The sequence below is a fragment of the Dermochelys coriacea genome, chromosome 7 (assembly GCF_009764565.3).
Source record: "Dermochelys coriacea isolate rDerCor1 chromosome 7, rDerCor1.pri.v4, whole genome shotgun sequence".
NCBI lineage: Eukaryota > Metazoa > Chordata > Testudines > Dermochelyidae > Dermochelys > Dermochelys coriacea.
This window is the reverse complement of record NC_050074.1, coordinates 37,810,952-37,831,214: the sequence shown is the minus strand read 5'-3', so window position 1 is coordinate 37,831,214 and position 20,263 is coordinate 37,810,952. Positions and strand designations below refer to the sequence as shown.

The 20,263-nt window shown below is 39.4% G+C and overlaps 1 protein-coding gene and 1 long non-coding RNA gene across 3 annotated transcripts; one reads left to right on the top strand and one right to left on the bottom strand.

The window, feature by feature from the left end:
• Positions 1-1,809: 1,809 nt before the first annotated feature.
• MKRN2OS (MKRN2 opposite strand) lies at positions 1,810-19,892 on the bottom strand. Of its 2 annotated transcripts, none has more exons than XM_038411859.2 (5): positions 19,700-19,892; positions 17,904-18,602; positions 10,776-10,825; positions 8,468-8,630; positions 1,810-2,447 (listed from the first exon to the last, which is right to left on the bottom strand). In XM_038411859.2, exons 2-5 carry the CDS (start codon positions 18,119-18,121, stop codon positions 2,204-2,206), a joined length of 675 nt encoding a protein of 224 aa, XP_038267787.1. In that variant the 5' UTR covers positions 18,122-18,602; positions 19,700-19,892; the 3' UTR covers positions 1,810-2,203. The 2 variants fall into 2 exon arrangements, with proteins under 2 accessions (XP_038267787.1, XP_043375145.1); XM_043519210.1 differs by lacking the exon at positions 19,700-19,892 and adding an exon at positions 17,755-17,806 and having other exon boundaries at positions 17,904-17,980.
• LOC122461104 lies at positions 8,618-10,739 on the top strand. Its single transcript, XR_006282840.1, has 2 exons — positions 8,618-9,780; positions 10,705-10,739. It is a non-coding gene; the product is annotated as an uncharacterized LOC122461104 (long non-coding RNA).
• Positions 19,893-20,263: the final 371 nt, after the last annotated feature.

Sequence of the window (20,263 nt, the reverse complement as noted above, 5' to 3'; positions counted from 1 at the left end):
GCGATCAGGTAAACCCTGAGCATATGGTAAAGATTCACCAGCCAGATACTACAGAAAATTCTTTCCTGGATAACTCAGATCCCACCCATCTAATATCCCATCTCAGGGGATTAGGCTTATTTACCATGAATATTTAAAGATCAATTAATTACCAAAATCACATTATCCCATCATACCATCTCCTCCATAAACTTACCGAGTTTAATCTTAAAGCCAGATAGATCTTTTGCCCCCACTGCTTCCCTTGGAAGGCTATTCCAAAACTTCACTCCTCTGATGGTTAGAAACCTTCGTCTGATTTCAAGTCTAAACTTCCTAGTGGCCAGTTTATACCCATTTGTTCTTGTGTCCACATTGGTACTAAGCTTAAATAATTCCTCTCCCTCTCCGGTATTTATCCCTCTGATATATTTATAGAGAGCAGTCATATCTCCCCTCAGCCTTCTTTTAGTTAGGCTAAACAAGCCAACCTCCTTGAGTCTCCTTTCATAAGACAAGTTTTCCATTCCTCGGGTCATCCTAGTAGCCCTTCTCTGTACCTGTTCCAGTTTGAATTCATCCTTTTTAAACATGGGAGACCAGAACTGCACACAGTATTCCAGGTGAGGTCTCACTAGTGCCTTGTATAATGGTACTAAAACCTCCTTATCCCTACTGGAAATACCTCTCCTGATGCATCCCAAAACCGCATTAGCTTTTTTCACAGCCATATCACATTGGCAGCTCATAGTCATCCTATGATCAACCAATACTCCAAGGTCCTTCTCCTCCTCCGTTACTTCTAATTGATGCGTCCCCAGCTTAAAACTAAAATTCTTGTTATTAATCCCTAAATGCATAACCTTATACTTCTCACTATTAAATTTCATCCTATTACTATTACTCCAGTTTACAAGGTCATCCAGATCCTCCTGTAATATCCCGATCCTTCTCTGAATTGGCAATACCTCCCAGCTTTGTATCATCTGCAAACTTTATTAGCGCACTCCCACTTTTTGTGCCGAGGTCAGTAATAAAAAGATTAAATAAGATTGGTCCCAAAACTGATCCCTGAGGAACTCCACTAGTAACCTCCCTCCAGCCTGACAGTGCGCCTTTCAGCAGGACCCGTTGTAGTCTCCCCTTTAACCAATTCCTTATCCACCTTTCGATGTTCATATTGATCCCCGTCTTTTCCAATTTAACTAATAATTCCCCATGTGGCATGGTATCAAATGCCTTACTGAAATCTAGGTAAATTAGATCCACTGCATTTCCTTTGTCTAAAAAATCTGTTACTTTCTCAAAAAAGGAGATCAGGTTGGTAGATCATGATCTACCTTTTGTAAAACCATGTTGTAATTTGTCCCATTTACCATTGGGGGACATTCTGACGAGTCCAGTGCTAGTTATGGACACAACAGCCTGCAACATCTGTTGGCTAGTATAAAATGTTTCTGGTAGAGTACTGAATACTTCCAGATACTTCACTGGAAAATAGCCCTTCTAGAGAGAGAGGAGTATAGTTTTACTCCAGCTATTTATTTTTGCAATGGTAGTAAAAAATATGGAGGTACAATGTAGCATTTATGGTAGTACTTTATGTTTAGAAGGAACTGGAGGAACACTGCCACTTATTGGTAAAGTTTAAACTTACTCACTTTGTACCGTGTCTCAGGCATTTGAGTATCTGCATATTGCATATGAGGAAAATAGTATATATGACAAGTAATTGCAGTGCTTTCTTAATTCAAGCAGTGTTTTAGTGGAGAATAGTGAATAAGTGTCGTCATTCGTTTTTTGTCACAAACTGTTTTTCTGACTTTGGTCAAAAGGTAATCTACATTTATTTTAATTTACAACACTTACATTGTCTACTACAAACATGACTGCACTCATACAACTTTTAGTATTATATAGCAAACAAGAACGTATAATTTCCCATAGTGATAGTGCTCATGAAAGTTAGCTAGATGCAGAGAGCAAAATTTTAAAGCTCCCAGAACACTCTCATACAAGTCTTTTCCTTCTGGTCATGCTAATGTCTCGTAAGAGATGTATGAAAGGGATGATCCTTTTCTCAGACATATCAGAGTTCTAGAGTCAGTCTCTACAATCAGTTTTCAAATATTGCAGGAAGGCACGTCAGGTATATAGAGGGAGAACTGAAGCTTGGACCCAAAGATTTCCTATTTATGGATCTCTTTTAATTGCTTTGCCTGTTTTAATGTAACAGTTTGTCCTCTTCAGAATTGTTCTTTTCTTGATCAGGGCTGTCACCAATGTAGAAGTAATTTTCTGCTACCTCCTGGTAGACAGTGATGTACTTGGAAGCTTTCCTTGTCTGTGGTATCACAAATCTTTCTGTGAATTCACTTTTACTCGTTGGCTGCTTACCTTGTGCAGCCAAGACACAGTTAATAAATGCCAGTGCATAGGTATAACAATTGTGGTGGTGGTCATCGTACCTGTGAAACGGATAACCAGGTTAATGAGACAAACTAGTTCTTTAAATAGTGTGTGTAAATTGGAGATTGGATGAGATAAAGAACCATATACCTTCCAAAAATGCTAAAATTCTCTTAATGCTAGAACTTAAATGCACCTGTAATAATGACTGTCCCTCTGATGCTCTCAGATGCTGGAAAATTGTGGGCATAAAAAAAAGTCAGATTCTAAGCTCTAGCACATCATTTCTCAAATGTGGCCACATGCGGCCACCAGGGGCTTTTTGTGCAGCCACAGCCTCCTTGGTGCCAGTAGGTGTTGAGCCCTGTCCCGCTCTGGAGCCACAAATGCTGGAGGATCAGGCAGGCAGTGGGGCTCAGGCTTCAGACCTGGGGTGACAGGCTTCAGACGTGTGTGGCAGTGGGCTCCATCCCCTGGCCACAGGCTTTGAGCCCTGGCCTCAGGCTCATCACCCCTTTTTACCCCCCGCCCGCCTGCCTTCTCTGGCCCTGGGCTTCGGCCATGCAGCAGTGGACTCTGACCCCCAGCCACAGGGTTTTGGACTCCACCCATGCAGCAGTGACTGCTGGCCCCAAGCTCACTCCTGTGCACCCACACGCACACATTGCCCCGGCCCCCACTTGGTCCTCTGGCCCTAGTGCATGGCTGCTGGGCTCCAGTCCCCAGACTCACACCCCCACCCCGTCACCCCTGGCCCTGAGATGCCTCCCTACCCACCTCTCCATCCAGGGCTTAATTTGTCCCCAGCTTGTCAGGGCTGAGTAAGTCTGTTGTGAAAAGTGATATTTGTATGTTTGTTAATATCACTTTTCACTGCCTCACTAGCAAGTCTGCTGCTGTGAAAAGTAATAAATATCACTTTTCACAGAAATGGACTTATTAATTAGCAAGTCTTTAAAACACACACACACCCCCAAGCAACCAAAAAAGGAACAAGAACACGCAAAGCACATTATTTGTTTCTATTCTGTTTAGGTCCCATAAAGAACAAAGAAAACTGTACATTATTTTTATTATTGAGTTTGCGAAAAAACCCTACATAAATAAATTACAATGATTTGGACATGTATATGTGCATATGCATTTGTTTTTCCTAAAGTTAATTGACAATTTTTCCTAATACTTAGAGTGGCCACCAGCAATAGTTGGTGGCCACACCCTGAGGCCACCAAAAATTTTCTTGCGAAAACCCCTGCTCTAGCGTATGCAATAATAAATTCCAGTGTTTAAAATAAAAAGATAGCTATCTATCACCTTGTTAATTGCTGTACTATTATCTGGTTCAGAAAGCTGTCACCTGCAGCAGTGATGTGAATGTGCCACGACATACATCTTTCACTGTGGTATTTCCTTGGAAGCATAGCATTTAATTGGTTTAAACTATTAATATGTTGATCTAGGGGCATATACTCTGCCTGGCAAACTCCTGTTGGTGATACTAAATTGCACATGTATCAAAGGCATTTCTGCCCTTGTAAGTAACTAATTGAAATGGAGTTAATACTTGAAAGACAAATTAACATTTTTTCTATGTTCTTCTCCCCATTTTTAATGAGAATATTATTCTTCAAGTTGGACTGTCCTATGGAACCACCTAAGCCAAAAGTAGGCTGCAATTATCTGTCTTTCCATCTTTATATTGTTTCTCGACCTCTCCGATAATTTAATAGTATGTATCCTAAGAATTTTTTACAGCAATAGCAGTCAACTTTAATATATCTTATCTCTTCCTCCTCCTGCACATCCCTGGTCTTCCTACTATTCCCCCCGCCCCTTACTACTTCACTGCCCTTCTGTAAACCCCTGCACAGACAACCTGCTCTGTCCCCTACCTGATTCTATGCCCTTTCCATAACCACCTCCCATTCCTACAGAAATCTTGCTTCTCCGAGTCCTTTGACCATCCCTCCTCTTGCCTCCTGTATAGCTGTCACTTCTGTGTTATATATTATATACTGTATATCTCCTGGCAAGGGGACCTATGAATGCACAAGACTCGTTTGTTACCCCTGGGAATTTACAATATTCATTTGCAACATCCAGTCTTCTGCAGACTTGTAGCATGGAGGACTGAGTCTAGTTCAAAGCATTCTGCTATTTCTCTTCAAAGCTCGTTTGCTTTGGTGCATGATGTATTTATATTGACCTCTGATTTCTGGTTTGCTAAGCATGTTATTGCCTGAATATACTTGCTTCACCATAGCTTATTGTTTTAGTTAAGTAATTATAAGCAAATATGCTGCATTGCACAACAGCTGGGAAACCCCAGTGCAATTTTCTCATTAGTCCTAGTTCAAATTTAAAATGTTTGGATCCTAAAGTTAATCTGCTTGTGCCCAACCCAGCAAAGCACATGCTTGAGTGTTTCTGCTGAAACAAGGTCTCATAATGGGGGATAGCACTGTAACAGAAAGTAGGTTCCATCGCTGTTTGTTGAAGATAATTTGGGGGATTTTAGTTTGCCATCATTGTATTTATAACAAATGACACATTATCACATTCATCACTATCAAACGTGTTCAGGGCCATCCTTTTGGATTTATGGGACCCTATGCAGTATTATTAAACTGGTGCCCCAATGCCTGATGGCAGCCCAGCTTATGTGTATTTTAGATAAGGGTGGTCCTTTGAAGGATTTATTTAAAAAACTATGTCTGGAGATCCAAGCATTTAAGGCTAAAGATGAATATTCAGATTGTGCATCTAAAAATCTATATAAGGATTTTTTAGAGATGTGATTTTTATAATCCTCAGCAACACACTAATGAAATATTATTTTTAAAGCAAATATTAAACTAAGGTCCTATAGACTAACATGTTCTGAGTAAATATGACAGTAATGCAGAACTGTTTTTGTCAGTAAATTCAGAAACTGACAGTTTATACCTGGGGGTTGGCAAATGCCTGCTAAAGGGCTTCACTTGAATGGCTATTTAGCAGTTTAAATATTGTATTAATAGGTCTGGCAGGCTGAAAGGCTTTTTCACTTTTAAGTACTAAATCCCCTCTGGAGGAAGACTCACCAGGCTGCAGCAGCCAGTTGTGGTGGGAGCCTGCAGGAAGGGTCAGAACAGGGATAGGAAGAGGTGAGAGGGTGGACACTAAGACCCAGGGGCACCCCAAATGTATGCTGCGCATGCCTAAGGATGGCCCTTAATGTGTTTTTAGATTACCACCTTTGAATGGGAAATATGGCCTGGTATTAGCAAAATTAAAGTTGCCTGTAACTTAAGCCACTGGAGGTTATCTATGTCTGACTCAGTTGCCACTCCTACTCTTTCTTGCATTTATATATACCATTTAAAAAAATTGCAGAAAGGCACCATTCATTGCATCTAATATTTACAGACTCTTCCAATAAAAAGCAAGGTATAGTTTAGTATCCCCACGCAGATAACTGAATTTAAATTAAGAGGGAATTTAGGTATTTTATAGTCTCCTCTGCATCCCTAGGCAATATACAAAGTGTGTGGGCTCTCTTAAAACACAACAGTCTTTCCCACAAATGTTTTATAACCTTTAATTTAGAAGCAAAGCTGAGACAACATGGCTTATTTTAAAAATTGAGTTCAGAGACAGTGATTTTATTCTTTTCCTAAGGAGCTGCTCTCAGTGAAATCACAAATTTCTTGGAATACATTTTTACTCTTCACTTGCTGCCTCTACTTACGTTCCATAGATAAGTAATGATCCCAGTAAAGCCCACTCCTGGGATCTTTGTATTATATTTGTAACTTGGAAGCATGACTGATTTCCTTTCAGGTCTTGGGAAGGGACATATTAAATCAGATTTTTCATGCTGAAGCCCAAGATCATTCATATAGTTGGTGTCTTAACACATTATAGTCATCTAAGCTTTACTGTTTGAGAGTGAACTAAATCCTCAGGATATAAAATTATAATGGCTACAAATCACACATTGTCTTTAGAATCAAGCGGAAAGTAATGAGAGAGAAACCAAAACCGTAAATGAATATTATCTGTCTCAGACAAAACCAGTGGCTTACAGTTATTGCAGCAGGGGGAGCACAAAATCTGGATCAGCAGAAAATACACTTTGTCATCACAGCACTAGTCTTTATAACAGAGGTAAAATGTAACTTCTATAGCTACTTTCAAAGGTTATGCAGATTTTAGAACAATTTAAAATAATGATCTTTACTTTTGGTTAAAGTAAGTTCAAGAAAAACATTTTTGTCAGTGAGCCAATTAATTTGCTTCAGTTCCATTTCAAAATTTACTTGTATGCCTGCCAGTCATTTGGAAGCAAATTAAAGAACAGGAATTAGAACTAGTTGGCCCAATGCTTGCTGAGGTTCAAAATGCAGTAATAAAACTAGTTCACTACAAAAAACTTAACACAGGACCAATTTTTTAAAATTTGTGTTTGAATCTGCATAGTTTTGTTGAACTGAAATCTGTGTAAAATTGCTATCTATTCTATTAGGATATCTAGAAAGCTCAATACGTCACTATTTAGATTGGGTGTGCATGGACAGAGTGTGACTGCAGGCATACTTGGGACTAGTAGGTCACTTTTGTGAGTAAGCTGTCTGGGAATTAAATACTCTTGCTATCAAAAAGGCTTGTAGAAAAAAGTGTAAATACCAAACAGTCTCTCCACCATCATTTTGTTTGACATCAAATTACTTTTAAGAAGAAATATTTGTGGGTGGGAATTTAAGAAGTGCCAGATTAACTGGAAGTCAGTTGGACTCATTTTCTGAAGTCATTTAGTTGCTTTTGAAAATTTAACTTGAAATTAAATCCTTTTGATTTCAGCCAAAAAGATGAGGAAGACTCAAAAACAAATAGAAAAGGAGTACTTGTGGCACCTTAGAGACTAACAAATTTATTTGAGCATAAGCTTTCGTGAGCTACAGCTCACTTCAGCGGCTGCATTTAAGTGAGCTGTAGCTCACAAAAGCTTATGCTCAAATAAATTTGTTAGTCTCTAAGGTGCCACAAGTACTCCTTTTCTTTTTGCGAATACAGACTAACACGGCTGCTACTCTGAAACCTGTCAAAAACAAATGTTAAATACACCACTACATCAGCCAAACATACAGTGGTTAAAATTGGGCTTGGTTCTACAAAATACCAAGTGCCCTCCTATTGACTTCAGCGTTTCACACGATTGGGCCCAAATAGGATATTTCGTAATTTCACTTTTTAAAATGAACATTTAGAGCATCAGCCTTCTCCTTTGAATCTGTAAGTTTGTTGTTTGCCTATATGCCTGGAGAGGTGATATGCATGTTCCAGCCTGACCACATCACTGATAATGCTGTTATCAGCTATCAGCCTCTATGGAACCTAAAAAGAATGAAGCATTCTATGCCGAACATGATGGTTTTGTTCAAAGTCTGCTGACATCTTTCCCTCTGCTGACATCTTTGCAAAAGAAAAACATTGCAAACTAGCTGGAACTGCTCGAGATGAGCCTGATTGTACATTTTTTCCATTTCTGACTATTGACATGAAGTACACAGCTGGACGAACACTGTAGATGAAAGTCTGACGCCACTGAAGTCAATGGCAAAACTCCCATAGCCTTCAGTAAGGTCAGGATTTCACTCTGTAGATCAAAAGGTAGCTAGAGGGTTGAATCCCATAACCAGTGATTCTTTGACTACAGAACTGGGAAAAGTCAGTGATTCTCTTTCCATAGCCAACCATACATTCTTCAGGAGCCATGACTTGGTGATGAGAATGTTATCAGTAGTGCACAAACTCACATTGCTAAGGAATTGACCTTAAAACACTGTAGAGGTTCTGAATTCCATCAGGGTTGTCTGTTACTTCAGTAATTACCTCACAATACCCTTTTCTGTTAAAAAGGTGTCTATTTTCAAGTGGTGTTTTGTAGGAAAGAGTTATTCAGACTGGCTCCTGTATGACCGAGTAAATTAATCTCAGCTGTGAACCACATTTTTAGCAGAATCCAAAGCTGAATATCCCAGTTAATCATCCTTTTAATAATTACTATTCTAGTACATCTATCTGCTAAACTACATACCTGTGAAAAAACCAGGCCTCTCCAGTAGAGAATTCTTCTAGGTACTTATCCCATTGTTTAAGCAGTCCGTACATGTCTGGCTGCATTAGTGGGATACTAATGCATTGCTCCCACCCAAGTTCAACTCTATGAATGCCTGTTTCATTGTAATTATACACCAACCCTAAAAACATAAGCAGCAGATTGTCAGCAAGGGAGGAGAATCGGAAATAAAAGTCCACTGTTATAAGATGAGACAGCTAGTTACAACAATATTGCTTTCCCTAATGGCATTATTCATGACAGTACAGTAATTACTACAGCCTGCAGACCACTGTTTCCCCCCTAAATCATATTATGACATGTCTAATCTTAATCATGAAACAGTTTGCATTTTTATACTGTAATTTCAATTTGCATTTGTTTAAAAAAATCAGTGGAAAAATAAATTTGATCCAAAACCTTAGATTCTGAAAAATAACCTTTCACAAAACCTAAAGCAAAAAGGTTTTCTTTAAATTCCAGATGAAACAGATTTTCTTTTAAAATAAATAATTGTTCCTCTGCCATGTTTGCAACCCTAATATGGAAGCATGGTGCTAGTACATGAAATTGAAATTATCCAGAAAGAGACTATAAATTAAAGTAAAACTGACATCTATTTTCATTGTCCAAGATGAGAAAAAATGCAAAAAGTAAACAGCACTGACACTGATACATTAAAATTATAGAACTTTAAAAATCTAATCAGAGGGATTATTATAGCATGTGGGCAAGGACTTTTAAAAAATTTTTAATTTGACAATTGTCCCTTTAAGATTAGTATGTGCTTAAAAATCAGCAAAAACAATTCAGCATACTTAATCTCATTGAAAGGTCATAGTACAGCGGGCTGCCTAGTTAGTTCTTTGTGCTAGAGATGGACAAAATGGGGCTGTGCTTCGTTTTGAATGTGGGTTCCATTTTTGTCCATACTTCTAAAATTTGTGGGGTCTGGGGAGGATAATGATAAATGGTTCTGGTTTGGGTCAAGACAGAATCCTGGATTCAAATTCTCAGTCTTGGTGAAATCCTAATGTCATTAAAGTCAATGGTAAAATTTCCATTAACTTCAGTTGGGCCAGGATTTCATTGCAGGTCTCTTGTAGTAAAGGGGAAGATATTTTTTTAACAGCAAGCCTCATATGTCACCACAGCAATTCAAAATTGACTGGCTCGGAAATGAGTGCCATTCAGCTCTCAGGCAGTAAGACTACTTTAGTCCCAAATGTCGGTTTGGGAGGGTAGAGAGCAGGAAAGCCAAATATTAAATATACAGTGCAAATCCTAGTAAGGTGTTGGATCATATTAAAGAAGTTCTGTATTAAAATCACAAATGAGTTTGATTCCCCATAATTTAAATTCCAGGGTATTACTAATTAAGAGGTCTCTTGGGTTTTGGTACTGTTTCTCTCCCTCTGTGTGTAAAACTTGCAAGCTGCTAATTGTGTTAGTACATTCTAAGACAGAGTCTGTTCTCAAAGCAATTCTTTGTAACAACAACTACTCATACAGAGAGATTCAAAGCAATACTCTGTAACAATAGAAATAACACCCAGGGACTCCCTGCCCTTTTGTTGTATTCATCTCGCTTTGTTAACAATTGTGATTAAAATAGAGAGAGAGGATGTACATGGATGCCAGCAGGTGCCAGCCTAAGAATCCAGTGTCCATCGGCTGAAGAAGGCGTCAAGTGGAAATAACCAGAGGACCCCCAGAGGGCAGACTGGAATCCACCCAACAGCCTCAATGGGAGAACCAAAGAACAAGATAACATCTGGCAGCACGGAGCCATCAGGAATGTGCCATCTGCTGATTGATTCAGCAACAGCATGATGAAGCAATTTCCATAGACTGGCATTGGAAGAAATTCTTATAAAAATGGACTCTAGAAAGTGAGAACTTTGGGGTCTGATTCTGCAAACCAACTTCCAGGAGCATCAGATGAGTATCTGACAAGGCCCTGCTCCTTCCTCATGTCCAGGCCACCTGGCCAGTGGCTTGGCCATGAGCAACTCTAAGGCTGGTAACTATGATAACCTTGCAGAACCTGTGTGTGTGTGTGAATGAATGTGTGAATAAATAAGAGATTGAATGGAATGTTATAGCTATAACTAATTGCTTACTATGATTCTTTCTGTATTCACAATAAATGTGGTATTTTGCCTTTTCCCCTTTAATAAGATCCTGCTGGTTTTTATTTTATTGGTATAACAAAGGTTGTAGAGATACATTAGAGATGCACAACATTTTTTAAAAGAAAATAAATCAATTGCAAAGCCTGTATTACCATTAGTATTGGTTATTCCGACATGGAGATCAGAGCTTCCATCATACTCTCTGAAAGAAAAATGGGAATGTTTTCATGACTGAAAATGTTATTTCTTGTAAATATTGCTTGGCTTTAGATCTGGTATGCAAAAATTTCTACCACTTTCCCCTTCTGGCCTATTAAAAATAACCTGAAAAGGCTCTCTTCTCTACTGGTATTTTGGATCCCGACTAAAACCAGGATGGGGACAAGCAAATAGAAATGAACAAACACCACCATGAAAAACTTAGACAAATGTTTTCATTCCCAGAAAATGTTCAGGGTTTGCACAATGGTTTTATTTTACCTAACCAAGTTCACTCATCTCTGATTAGGACAAAACAGGATGGACTGATTTAAATAAGTCATTTAAATCGCCAATTTTAATCATGATTTAAATCAACAGGAAACTTTTATGTAATCAATTTTAATCTTGTTTCACATCTGTACTCTTTTTACCTATTTTCCTAAAGAGAGGTTGATTCTCGTTGGTTGGTGTAGTTCAGTACAGGAGAACCTCAGAGTTGCAAACTGACTGGTCAACCACGTACCTCATTTGGAACTGGAAGTATGCAATCAGGCAACAGAGACCAAACAAAAAAGCAAGTACTGTGTTAAACATAAACCCCTTTTTAAAAAGGGGAAAGTTTTTTTTTTTTAAAAAAAAAAAAAATTGACAAGGTAAGGAAACCGTTTCTGTGCTTTCATTTAAATTAAGATGATTAAAACAGTATTTTTCTTTTGAATAATAAAGTTTCAAAGCTGTATTAAGTCAATGTTCAGTTGTAAACTTTTGAAAGAACCATAATATTTTGTTCAGTTACAAACATTTCAGTTATGAACAACCTCCATTCCCGGGGTTTTCATAACTCTGAGGTTCTACTGTACTACTTTTTGCTAACCAGAAAGTACATTATATCTATATACATCTATTTAAGCAATTATATAGCTTGACATACATTTAGTCAGCTTCTTAATTTTTACATGTTTATTATGTTATAAAATGGTGAATAATGCATTTATTTACTAGATAATATTTTACTTGTGATTTGTCAGGCTGCATTTGGATGGAAATTCAAGTTAAATTTAAAAATGAACAAAAACAGCATTTTAAATTTGTTTTTAACAGTTTAATAATTGTTTAAATAGTTAAATAAAACTACCTTAAATATGCTGGATACATAAGAAATAAAGTGATTTATTAAACAAGGGAAGTATATCTGTAGTTAGTGAACTGAACTGACCATGTCAGTTTCTGGCCATCATGTCCTTTAAGATTTTAGAACTAGTAGGCGAGTGGCAGATACTACCTATTTGGTTGATTTAATGTACCCTCCCTATGCACATGCATATCATTTGAAATATGTCTTAATATGTCTACTTTAAGATGAGGTATGTTATGGAGCGGTCAAGTGACGCCGTTATAGATTTGGGATAAACAGTGACAACATGTTTAAATGACATCTTCAAAATATTTGCATTCATTTGTGTTATTTCAAGTCATAAAATTGGATTTTTTTTGTGACAAAGCAACACAACCATAATTTAAAGAATAAAACAAAATATAATAATTAATTTGCACAGGTATCATTGAAATGTAAGAGTGCTGGTGACATTTCTAATCAACATCATTATAATCATCTTGTTCATCATTATGATCTCTGTTAAGTGTGCATGGGTTACCACAGTCGTTGTCTGGGCATGTACACAGTTCTGTTCAGGAAAGATTGTTCTGACTACAGACAGTTGGTTTTTCTCAAGTATTTTTTTTCATGGCTTGTTGGTTTGGAGTGTTATAGATTTTTCAAATACTGCGCACTGTGTAAGAGACTCTGATTGTCCATGGAGAGTTAAGTGACTTTTCTTTCCCATGCTTCAGTGATATTTCTTGTGATGCTTCACTATCTGCAGACTGTTGCTGAAATGCCACTCTAGCCATTGAATGGAAGGTATTCTTCTCATCAGTTATCTCTGTGTGGATGTCTATATTATCATCTCCTTCATGAATGAGATTTCCACCAGCATGAAGTGATAGAATTGCATTTAGAATGAACATACCTGCCTGTAGTCAGTTTTTGCAGAACTAGTAATGGATGCAGAAGCCATTAAGATGTAGTATGTCAATTAAATTGAGACCCAAATTTCATAGTGTAGCTATGCAGCAAGACTTATGAGTAAGGCTACGTGTTACTCAAAGGTATTTTTAGTAAAAGTCAATGACAGGTCACAGGGAGTAAACAAAAATTCATGTCCCGTGACCTGTCCATGACTTGTACTATACACCCCAGACTAAATCTTGGGTGCTCTGGGGCAGGGGGTGGCCCAAGGGTGCCACTGGTGCTCTGGATGCAGCGGTGGGCAATGGTGCATAGCCTGGGACCCCCTCAGCTGCTAGGGGACAAGGGGTGGGTGGAGCTGGCAGGTTCCCTACCTGGCTCTACGTAACTCCACGGAAGCAGTGACATGTCCCTCAGCTCCTATGCAGAGGCACGGCCAGCGGGGCTCTGCGCACTGCCCCCACCCTGACTGCTGGCTCTGCAGCTCCCATTGGCCAGGAACCATGGCCAATAGGAGCTGTGGGGGCAGCAGCAGTACACAGAGCTGTCTGGCTACACCTCAGCCTAGGATGGAGCCAAGGGACATTTTCTACTTCCAGGGAGCCCCCTGAGGTAAGTGCCACCCAGAGCCCTCACCCATGCCCTAACCCCTTGACTTATCCCTGGTGCCCCAAGACTGCCCCAGCAGTGGCCTGAGCTGCTCAGGTGGCCCCCGGTCAACCACACCAGCCGCTGCAGAAGCCACGGAGGTCCCAAAAAGTCATGGAATCTGTGACTTCCATGACAGACTCGCAGTCTTACTTATGAGCAGTGATGTGATAATTTTGGAACTGTGAAATACTATTCACTCCGTAATTGAGAGGCACCTTCTTTGAATGTCTTCTGAAGGATGATACTCATTCTATCTATCAAAGGACAAACTCCTGCACCAGTGGGGTACAAAAGTAATTGATCACTGTAAACTACAATTACCTGGCTTTGAGTAATATTCTGAGGCTTTCATTTTGGCTATTTCAGACCGAAGGATTGAAGTGGCATTATTCAAAACCACTTGTTAATTTGAAAGCTGTTCATCAGGCTCACTTGGAAGAATAACATCCATAAAACAGTTGGATGATTTAAGTTTCTGCTTCAGATTACTAGCAACTTGAGCAGTGTCAGCTAATATTATTGCATAGCCTAGAACAATGATTGACTGGCTTTGTCCATGCTTTGCCTGGAATGAAATTGCAGAATCAGTGTTTTTTCTAATCTGGCATGTAATTTGCTACTGGAATAGCTTGCAGTTTCTATGTCTGAGGGAAGTAGAGTTTTATAGCTGGACAGGAGAAGAGCCTTCTTGTTGTACATAGACAATGATCTTCTCTTCAATCAGCTGATGAAATATCATAAGGGGACTGTATTGTTGAAGAGAAACTAGATGGTTTTGCTTTAAGATTCATTTTACTCACATAGGAAGAAAGGCAGGTAGAGTGATAAACTGCATTTTAGCAATCAAATCTTCCACAGATATTCTGTGCAAAATGTCGTCATTTCCTCTTTGAAGTGCTGCCTCCCTTAGATTGGTTGCTTTCTCAAATATTTCTATTTTATGAAGTTGCTTGTATTTTTTGTGGTTTTCTCAAGTGAACAATACAACAGGACTAATCACTGGAGGATGTTTTCTCTCTGGTAGCTATAAAAGCAGATTGAACATGATTGATGTTTTCTGGTTGGATTCAGAGTTTTCTTTTCTGGATTCAATACAACTCTGACATGTACCAAATTCCACTTACTTATGTATTTCTGAAAGCAATTCCTGTAATAGAGTATTGGTGGCCTATCATCTAAAATAGAAGACTCATATAGTAGTCTCCAGTACAGTTCATCTCTCCTAGATTCTGCTGCCAGCATCACAGAATGCTGTCCAAGACTGGTGGCTTTTGACAGTTTTGCATTCTTTTGATTTTTCTTGACAAATAACACATTTTTTCAAAGTTTGAAGAGTGTTTTTCTCTTTGGATGCTTTAAAGGGATTGTATTCTCCGTGTCTTCATATACTATAACTTTCTTGTAGAGATAAAATGCCCAAAGTATATTGCTGGCATTACCACCACCAGATTTCATTTTGTACAAGTATACAGACTTATGTTAAAGTAGATATATATGTTAGTATCAAAATTGCCATTTTTGATTACTGAACATTTTGATTGACTCTCAGTAGGAAGCTGCATATTGTCATCTAATACTTAGATGTCACTGAATTAAAAAGCTAGTTTCTAGAATATTTCAAAGGTTAGTACTGCATGCATAGGCAGTTACATATTAAAACAGTCTACCAGGCAGACTAGCAGCTACATTGTAAATACAAAAGCTAACAAATGGAAAAGAATTATATTAGGAACTCGTATATATTTATATCTATCCACTATGCAATATAAACTATGAACACACAATCTACTCCTACTGTGCAGAACACCTTCATTGTGAGACTAATCTGGTCATATTGCACTTTAGCAAACTGGTCTCAGGTACTTAGCAAGTGACTTCCACCAGTTCTGTGCTTTGACTTTCTTTAAAGCTTTGGCAGAAAACATGCAATGCCTGCTGTTGTTTTTTAAATTTAATTTTAATTATTTTAATAGATTATAGCACGTTTAGGCCTTAATAAAGGTAGTTTATCTTTAAAAGAAAAACTTATTTAAATGAAAAATCCACATGCTGCTGTGGTCACCAGCAAACGGTGACTCCAGAATCATAGTTTGTCCTGACCCATAACTATTTCACATTTGGTGACAATGTATACCTTCAAATCAGCGGCACTGCGATGGCCCCACAGTATGCCAACATTTTTATGGCTGACTTAGAACAACGCTTCCTCAGCTCTCGTCCCCTAATGCCCCTACTCTACTTGCGCTACACTGATGACATCTTCATCATCTGGACCCATGGAAAAGAAGCTCTTGAGGAATTCCACCATGATTTCAACAATTTCCATCCCACCATCAACCTCAGCCTGGACCAGTCCACACAAGAGATCCACTTCCTGGACACTACGGTGGTAATAAGCGATGGTCACATAAACACCACCCTATATCAGAAACCTACTGACCGCTATTCCTACCTACATGCCTCTAGCTTTCATCCAGATCATACCACTCGATCCATTGTCTACAGCCAAGCGCTACGATATAACCGCATTTCCTCCAACCCCTCAGACAGAGACAAACACCTACAAGATCTCTATCATGCATTCCTACAACTACAATACCCACCTGCTGAAGTGAAGAAACAGATTGACAGAGCCAGAAGAGTACCCAGAAGTCACCTACTATAGGACAGGCCCAACAAAGAAAACAGAACGCCACTAGCCATCACCTTCAGCCCCCAACTAAAACCTCTCCAACGCATCATCAAGGATCTACAATCTATCCTGAAGGACGACCCATCGCTCTCACAGATCTTGGGAGACAGACCAGTCCTTGCTTACAGACAGCCCCCCAATCTGAAGCAAATACTCACCAGCAACCACACACCACACAACAGAACCACTAACCCAGGAACCTACCCTTGCAACAAAGCCCGTTGCCAACTCTGTCCACATATCTATTCAGGGGATACCATCATAGGGCCTAATCACATCAGCCACACTATCAGAGGCTCGTTCACCTGCGCATCTACCAATGTGATATATGCCATCATGTGCCAGCAATGCCCCTCTGCCATGTACATTGGCCATACTGGACAGCCTCTACGTAAAAGAATGAATGGACACAAATCAGACGTCAAGAATTATAACATTCAAAAACCAGTTGGAGAACACTTCAATCTCTCTGGTCACTCGATCACAGACCTAAGAGTGGCTATCCTTCAACAAAAAAGCTTCAAAAACAGACTCCAACGAGAGACTGCTGAATTGGAATTAATTTGCAAACTGGATACAATTAACTGAGGCTTGAATAGAGACTGGGAATGGATGAGTCATTACACAAAGTAAAACTATTTCCCCATGGTATTTCTCCCTCCCACCCCACCCCCCACTGTTCCTCTGATATTCTTGTTAACTGCTGGAATTAGCCTACCTTGCTTGTCACCATGAAAGGTTTTCCTCCTCCTTCCCCCCCCCCCCCCGCTGGTGATGGCTTATCTTAAGTGATCACTCTCCTTACAGTGTGTATGATAAACCCATTGTTTCATGTTCTGTGTGTGTGTATATAAATCTCTCCTCTGTTTTTTCCACCAAATGCATCCGATGAAGTGAGCTGTAGCTCACGAAAGCTTATGCTCTAATAAATTTGTTAGTCTCTAAGGTGCCACAAGTACTCCTTTTCTTTTTGCGAATACAGACTAACACGGCTGCTACTCTGAAACCAGAATCATAGTGTACAACTCACACTGCAGAGCCTTGGAGCACTCGTAGATGAAAAATCAAGGCCCAGATTGCCTCTTTCTGACACTAAAACTGACGGAAGGAGGTTCTGGGAGAAGAACTTCATTCAGTTTGACTTCATTGAAAACTCATTCTTTAAAAGTAGTAAACACTGGCATCTTTCCCTCCTAAAGGAGAAAACTAGTATACGTGTATAACTCATTGTTTTACATATATAGAATCTTTCAACATCACCTTTAATTCTAGTGTCTGAATAAAATGCCATATAATTTATAAGAGATTTTAAATTAGAACTCCTCTATGTAATCAATAATACAATACGGTCCAAGGAATCTTAAAAAAAAAAAACAGCCATGTTCTTGTGTATATACATATACACACACAAGTGTGTTCAGTTTGATACACATTAGAAAAATTACCATGAAAGAAATCCTGAGGATTTTACTCAGTTTCCACTCAGGCAAAACTCTCATTGAATTAACTGGGAGTTTCTCTGATCCTGCAAGACCTTAATCTGGTCGATTTTACACACCGGAGTAGTTCCATTGGCTTTGGTGGAACTCTTTACTTGTAGGATCAGGTCACTGGAAGCAGTAAATACACATTAACATAAGCAAATGCTATAAGCAAACATTTGGAAACACTTCATTTAGCAATGGTAACAAAACAAAATATCCATACCTAAGAAATGTTCCTGTAGTAGGTTTAAGTAAAAATGAACATTTCTGCCTATGCCCATTGACAAATGGGCTGGGAATGCTGACAGGTGCATCTTCCAGTCTCCTGTAGTTTAGACTCTGCCCACAAACAGGGCACAGCTTGGGCACGTAGGAACAAAATATGTCCTTCTTACAATGGCTGAACTTGATTAATCCTTTCTCCGAGTCCAAGGACTGCATTGTTTCAGCCAAGTACTTGTGCAAATAGAGGGAAGCTTTCTGAAACTACCTTATTATGCTGCCTATCACAATTTCACCCGGAGCCCAGGTGGATCACTGGATTAGGAATGGATGTTGTTCAGTGATGTCATTCAGAATGACAGCCCACTTAACCACTCACTGTTAGGATAACTAGTAACTGGAGACATAATGTTTGGACATCCTCTTAAAACGCTAGTGTTCATTTTAATATTATACTACATTAAGAATTGAGTTAAGAGGTTTTTCAGTGAGATAATATACATAGTTTTGCTTTGGTTCAGTTTTTGATCTTCCCCTCTAGCTCTGTGTATCTGTAGGTTTTACAATTAGCCATTTCTAATACAAAGTACATATACAATACAATGCTCTTCAACAGTGAAGAAAATACAGGTTAAACAAGCTTGTGTGTTGCTCACAGGTATTAAAGCTGAATTGCGTTTGCATCATCTCTCTGTAAATTCTAAAAAAAAAAAAAAAAAAAAAATTCTCTTAGTTCTGAGAATGTTACTGGTAGCTCTATCTATGCTGCTTTTCTAGTAATAAACCAAACCTCTTATCTCTACTTTAGCTCTGAATTCTGTTATGTATATGTAGTAGTCTTCATTATCATATGGTTTGTAAGTTACAGGTTCAAACTGAACGCTGGTGTGACTCCACTCTCAAGTTAGTTAACCCTTGCTCTGGGTTTCTCAGTGTCGTCATTGTCTTTTTCCTTTTGACTTCCAGGTTGTAAGCTCTTCTAGGCAGATACTGTATTCATTCTGTGCTTTGTGAATAGCTAATTGCTGTTGCTGTTTATGAATAAATACCAGTAATAGCCATTTCTTCATAATATGTAACAGAACTAATTCCAGTGCCTCTTTTGTTTTCTACATAAGAACTTAATAAACATGAAGCTCTTTGATTACTTTGTTGCTCCTACAAGAGCTTACGCTAACACCTTTTACCATTATCCAAAGCCTGACATTGAGCTAAGCCATCTCTCGATGGAATTCTTTATTTCTAAATTCTAGACCATTCCCAACTGCTTTAGGGTTTGTTTTTATTCCTTGCATTGGATATTTCTTCTCCACTGTAAAAATAGCAGGATCTGGCCTGAATTCTGTCCTGAGTGACACCCATACAGCTCCTTTAAATTACAGTCACTAAACAAAATAGGCAGAATGAAATCTGGGCCATAGGTAGCGAGGGCAGAATTTACCCTATTGTGTCCCTGAGGATAACTTGCAAAAGAAAAAGATACTGAGATTATGCCTTTTTTTCATCATGGAGTAAAAAGGGAAATGGGAGGGTTTTGTTCTGTTTTTTCTTTTTTTAAACCCTGCTTGCTTTTTATATTAATAAATCAGGTTCGGTTTAGCCTCCAGCATGATAGAGAACGGGTGAAATGGCAACATCACAAAATTTTGATAAACCAAAGTTGAGCAACTTCGAAAGGATGGGATTTTTTTGTCAGCAAGTTTTAAACTCCTGGTTTGTGCTACTGCCCCATGAATTCCAATGACCAGTGAACGGTTTGGCTAAAGAAAGCCTTTGTTAAAGACCCACCTCCCTTACCTAGGGTTGCCAACGTTTCAGGATTGTCCTGGAGTCTCCTCGAATTAAAGATTAATCTTGAATTAAAGATTGACATGATGAAACTTCCAGGAATACATCCAACCAAAACTGGCAACCCCAAGGTGTGGGGCGCTCACGGAATATCCTTGAGGTGTCCAGGAATAAATCCCTCAGCAACCTGGGGGGCCTCAGGCTGGATATTGCTGATACCTCAAGCTGGAAACCTTCCTCCCCTTCCCCCCCCCCGGCCTCACTGTGCCTGCCACGGAGACCCGAGGGCACCACCTAATCCTGCCTTGGCACTGAACCGTGCCCCCTTTTCCACGGCACAGGTGGAGCGCGCTGAACCCATCCCCGGGGAGCGGGAGCGCGCTGCTCTCCACTCCGCCTGCCTGTCTATAGGACCCTGGATGCATGGGCTTGGGGGCGGCTTTCTCGTCCTGGCGTCTATGGTCTGAGCAGAGACCGCCCCACGCCGTCTCTCGGGCTGAGGAGGGAAACGCTCTGACTCTCTTTATCTCTAGGGTTTACGGAAGCGACGCTCTGGCCTCTCCCTCTGTCTCT

Bases quoted from the DNA above. Each gene is read 5' to 3' on its own strand.
- MKRN2OS (XM_038411859.2), bottom strand. From the start codon at position 18,121: ATGCAGTCCTTGGACTCGGAGAAAGGATTAATCAAGTTCAGCCATTGT. The intron at 10,826-17,903 runs GTATGGATATTT...TTTTTCTTTCAG, and splicing joins ACTACAGGAACATTTCTTAG to AGAGTATGATGGAAGCTCTG. The intron at 2,448-8,467 runs GTATGTAGTTTA...TCCGTTTCACAG, and splicing joins GAGGCCTGGTTTTTTCACAG to GTACGATGACCACCACCACA.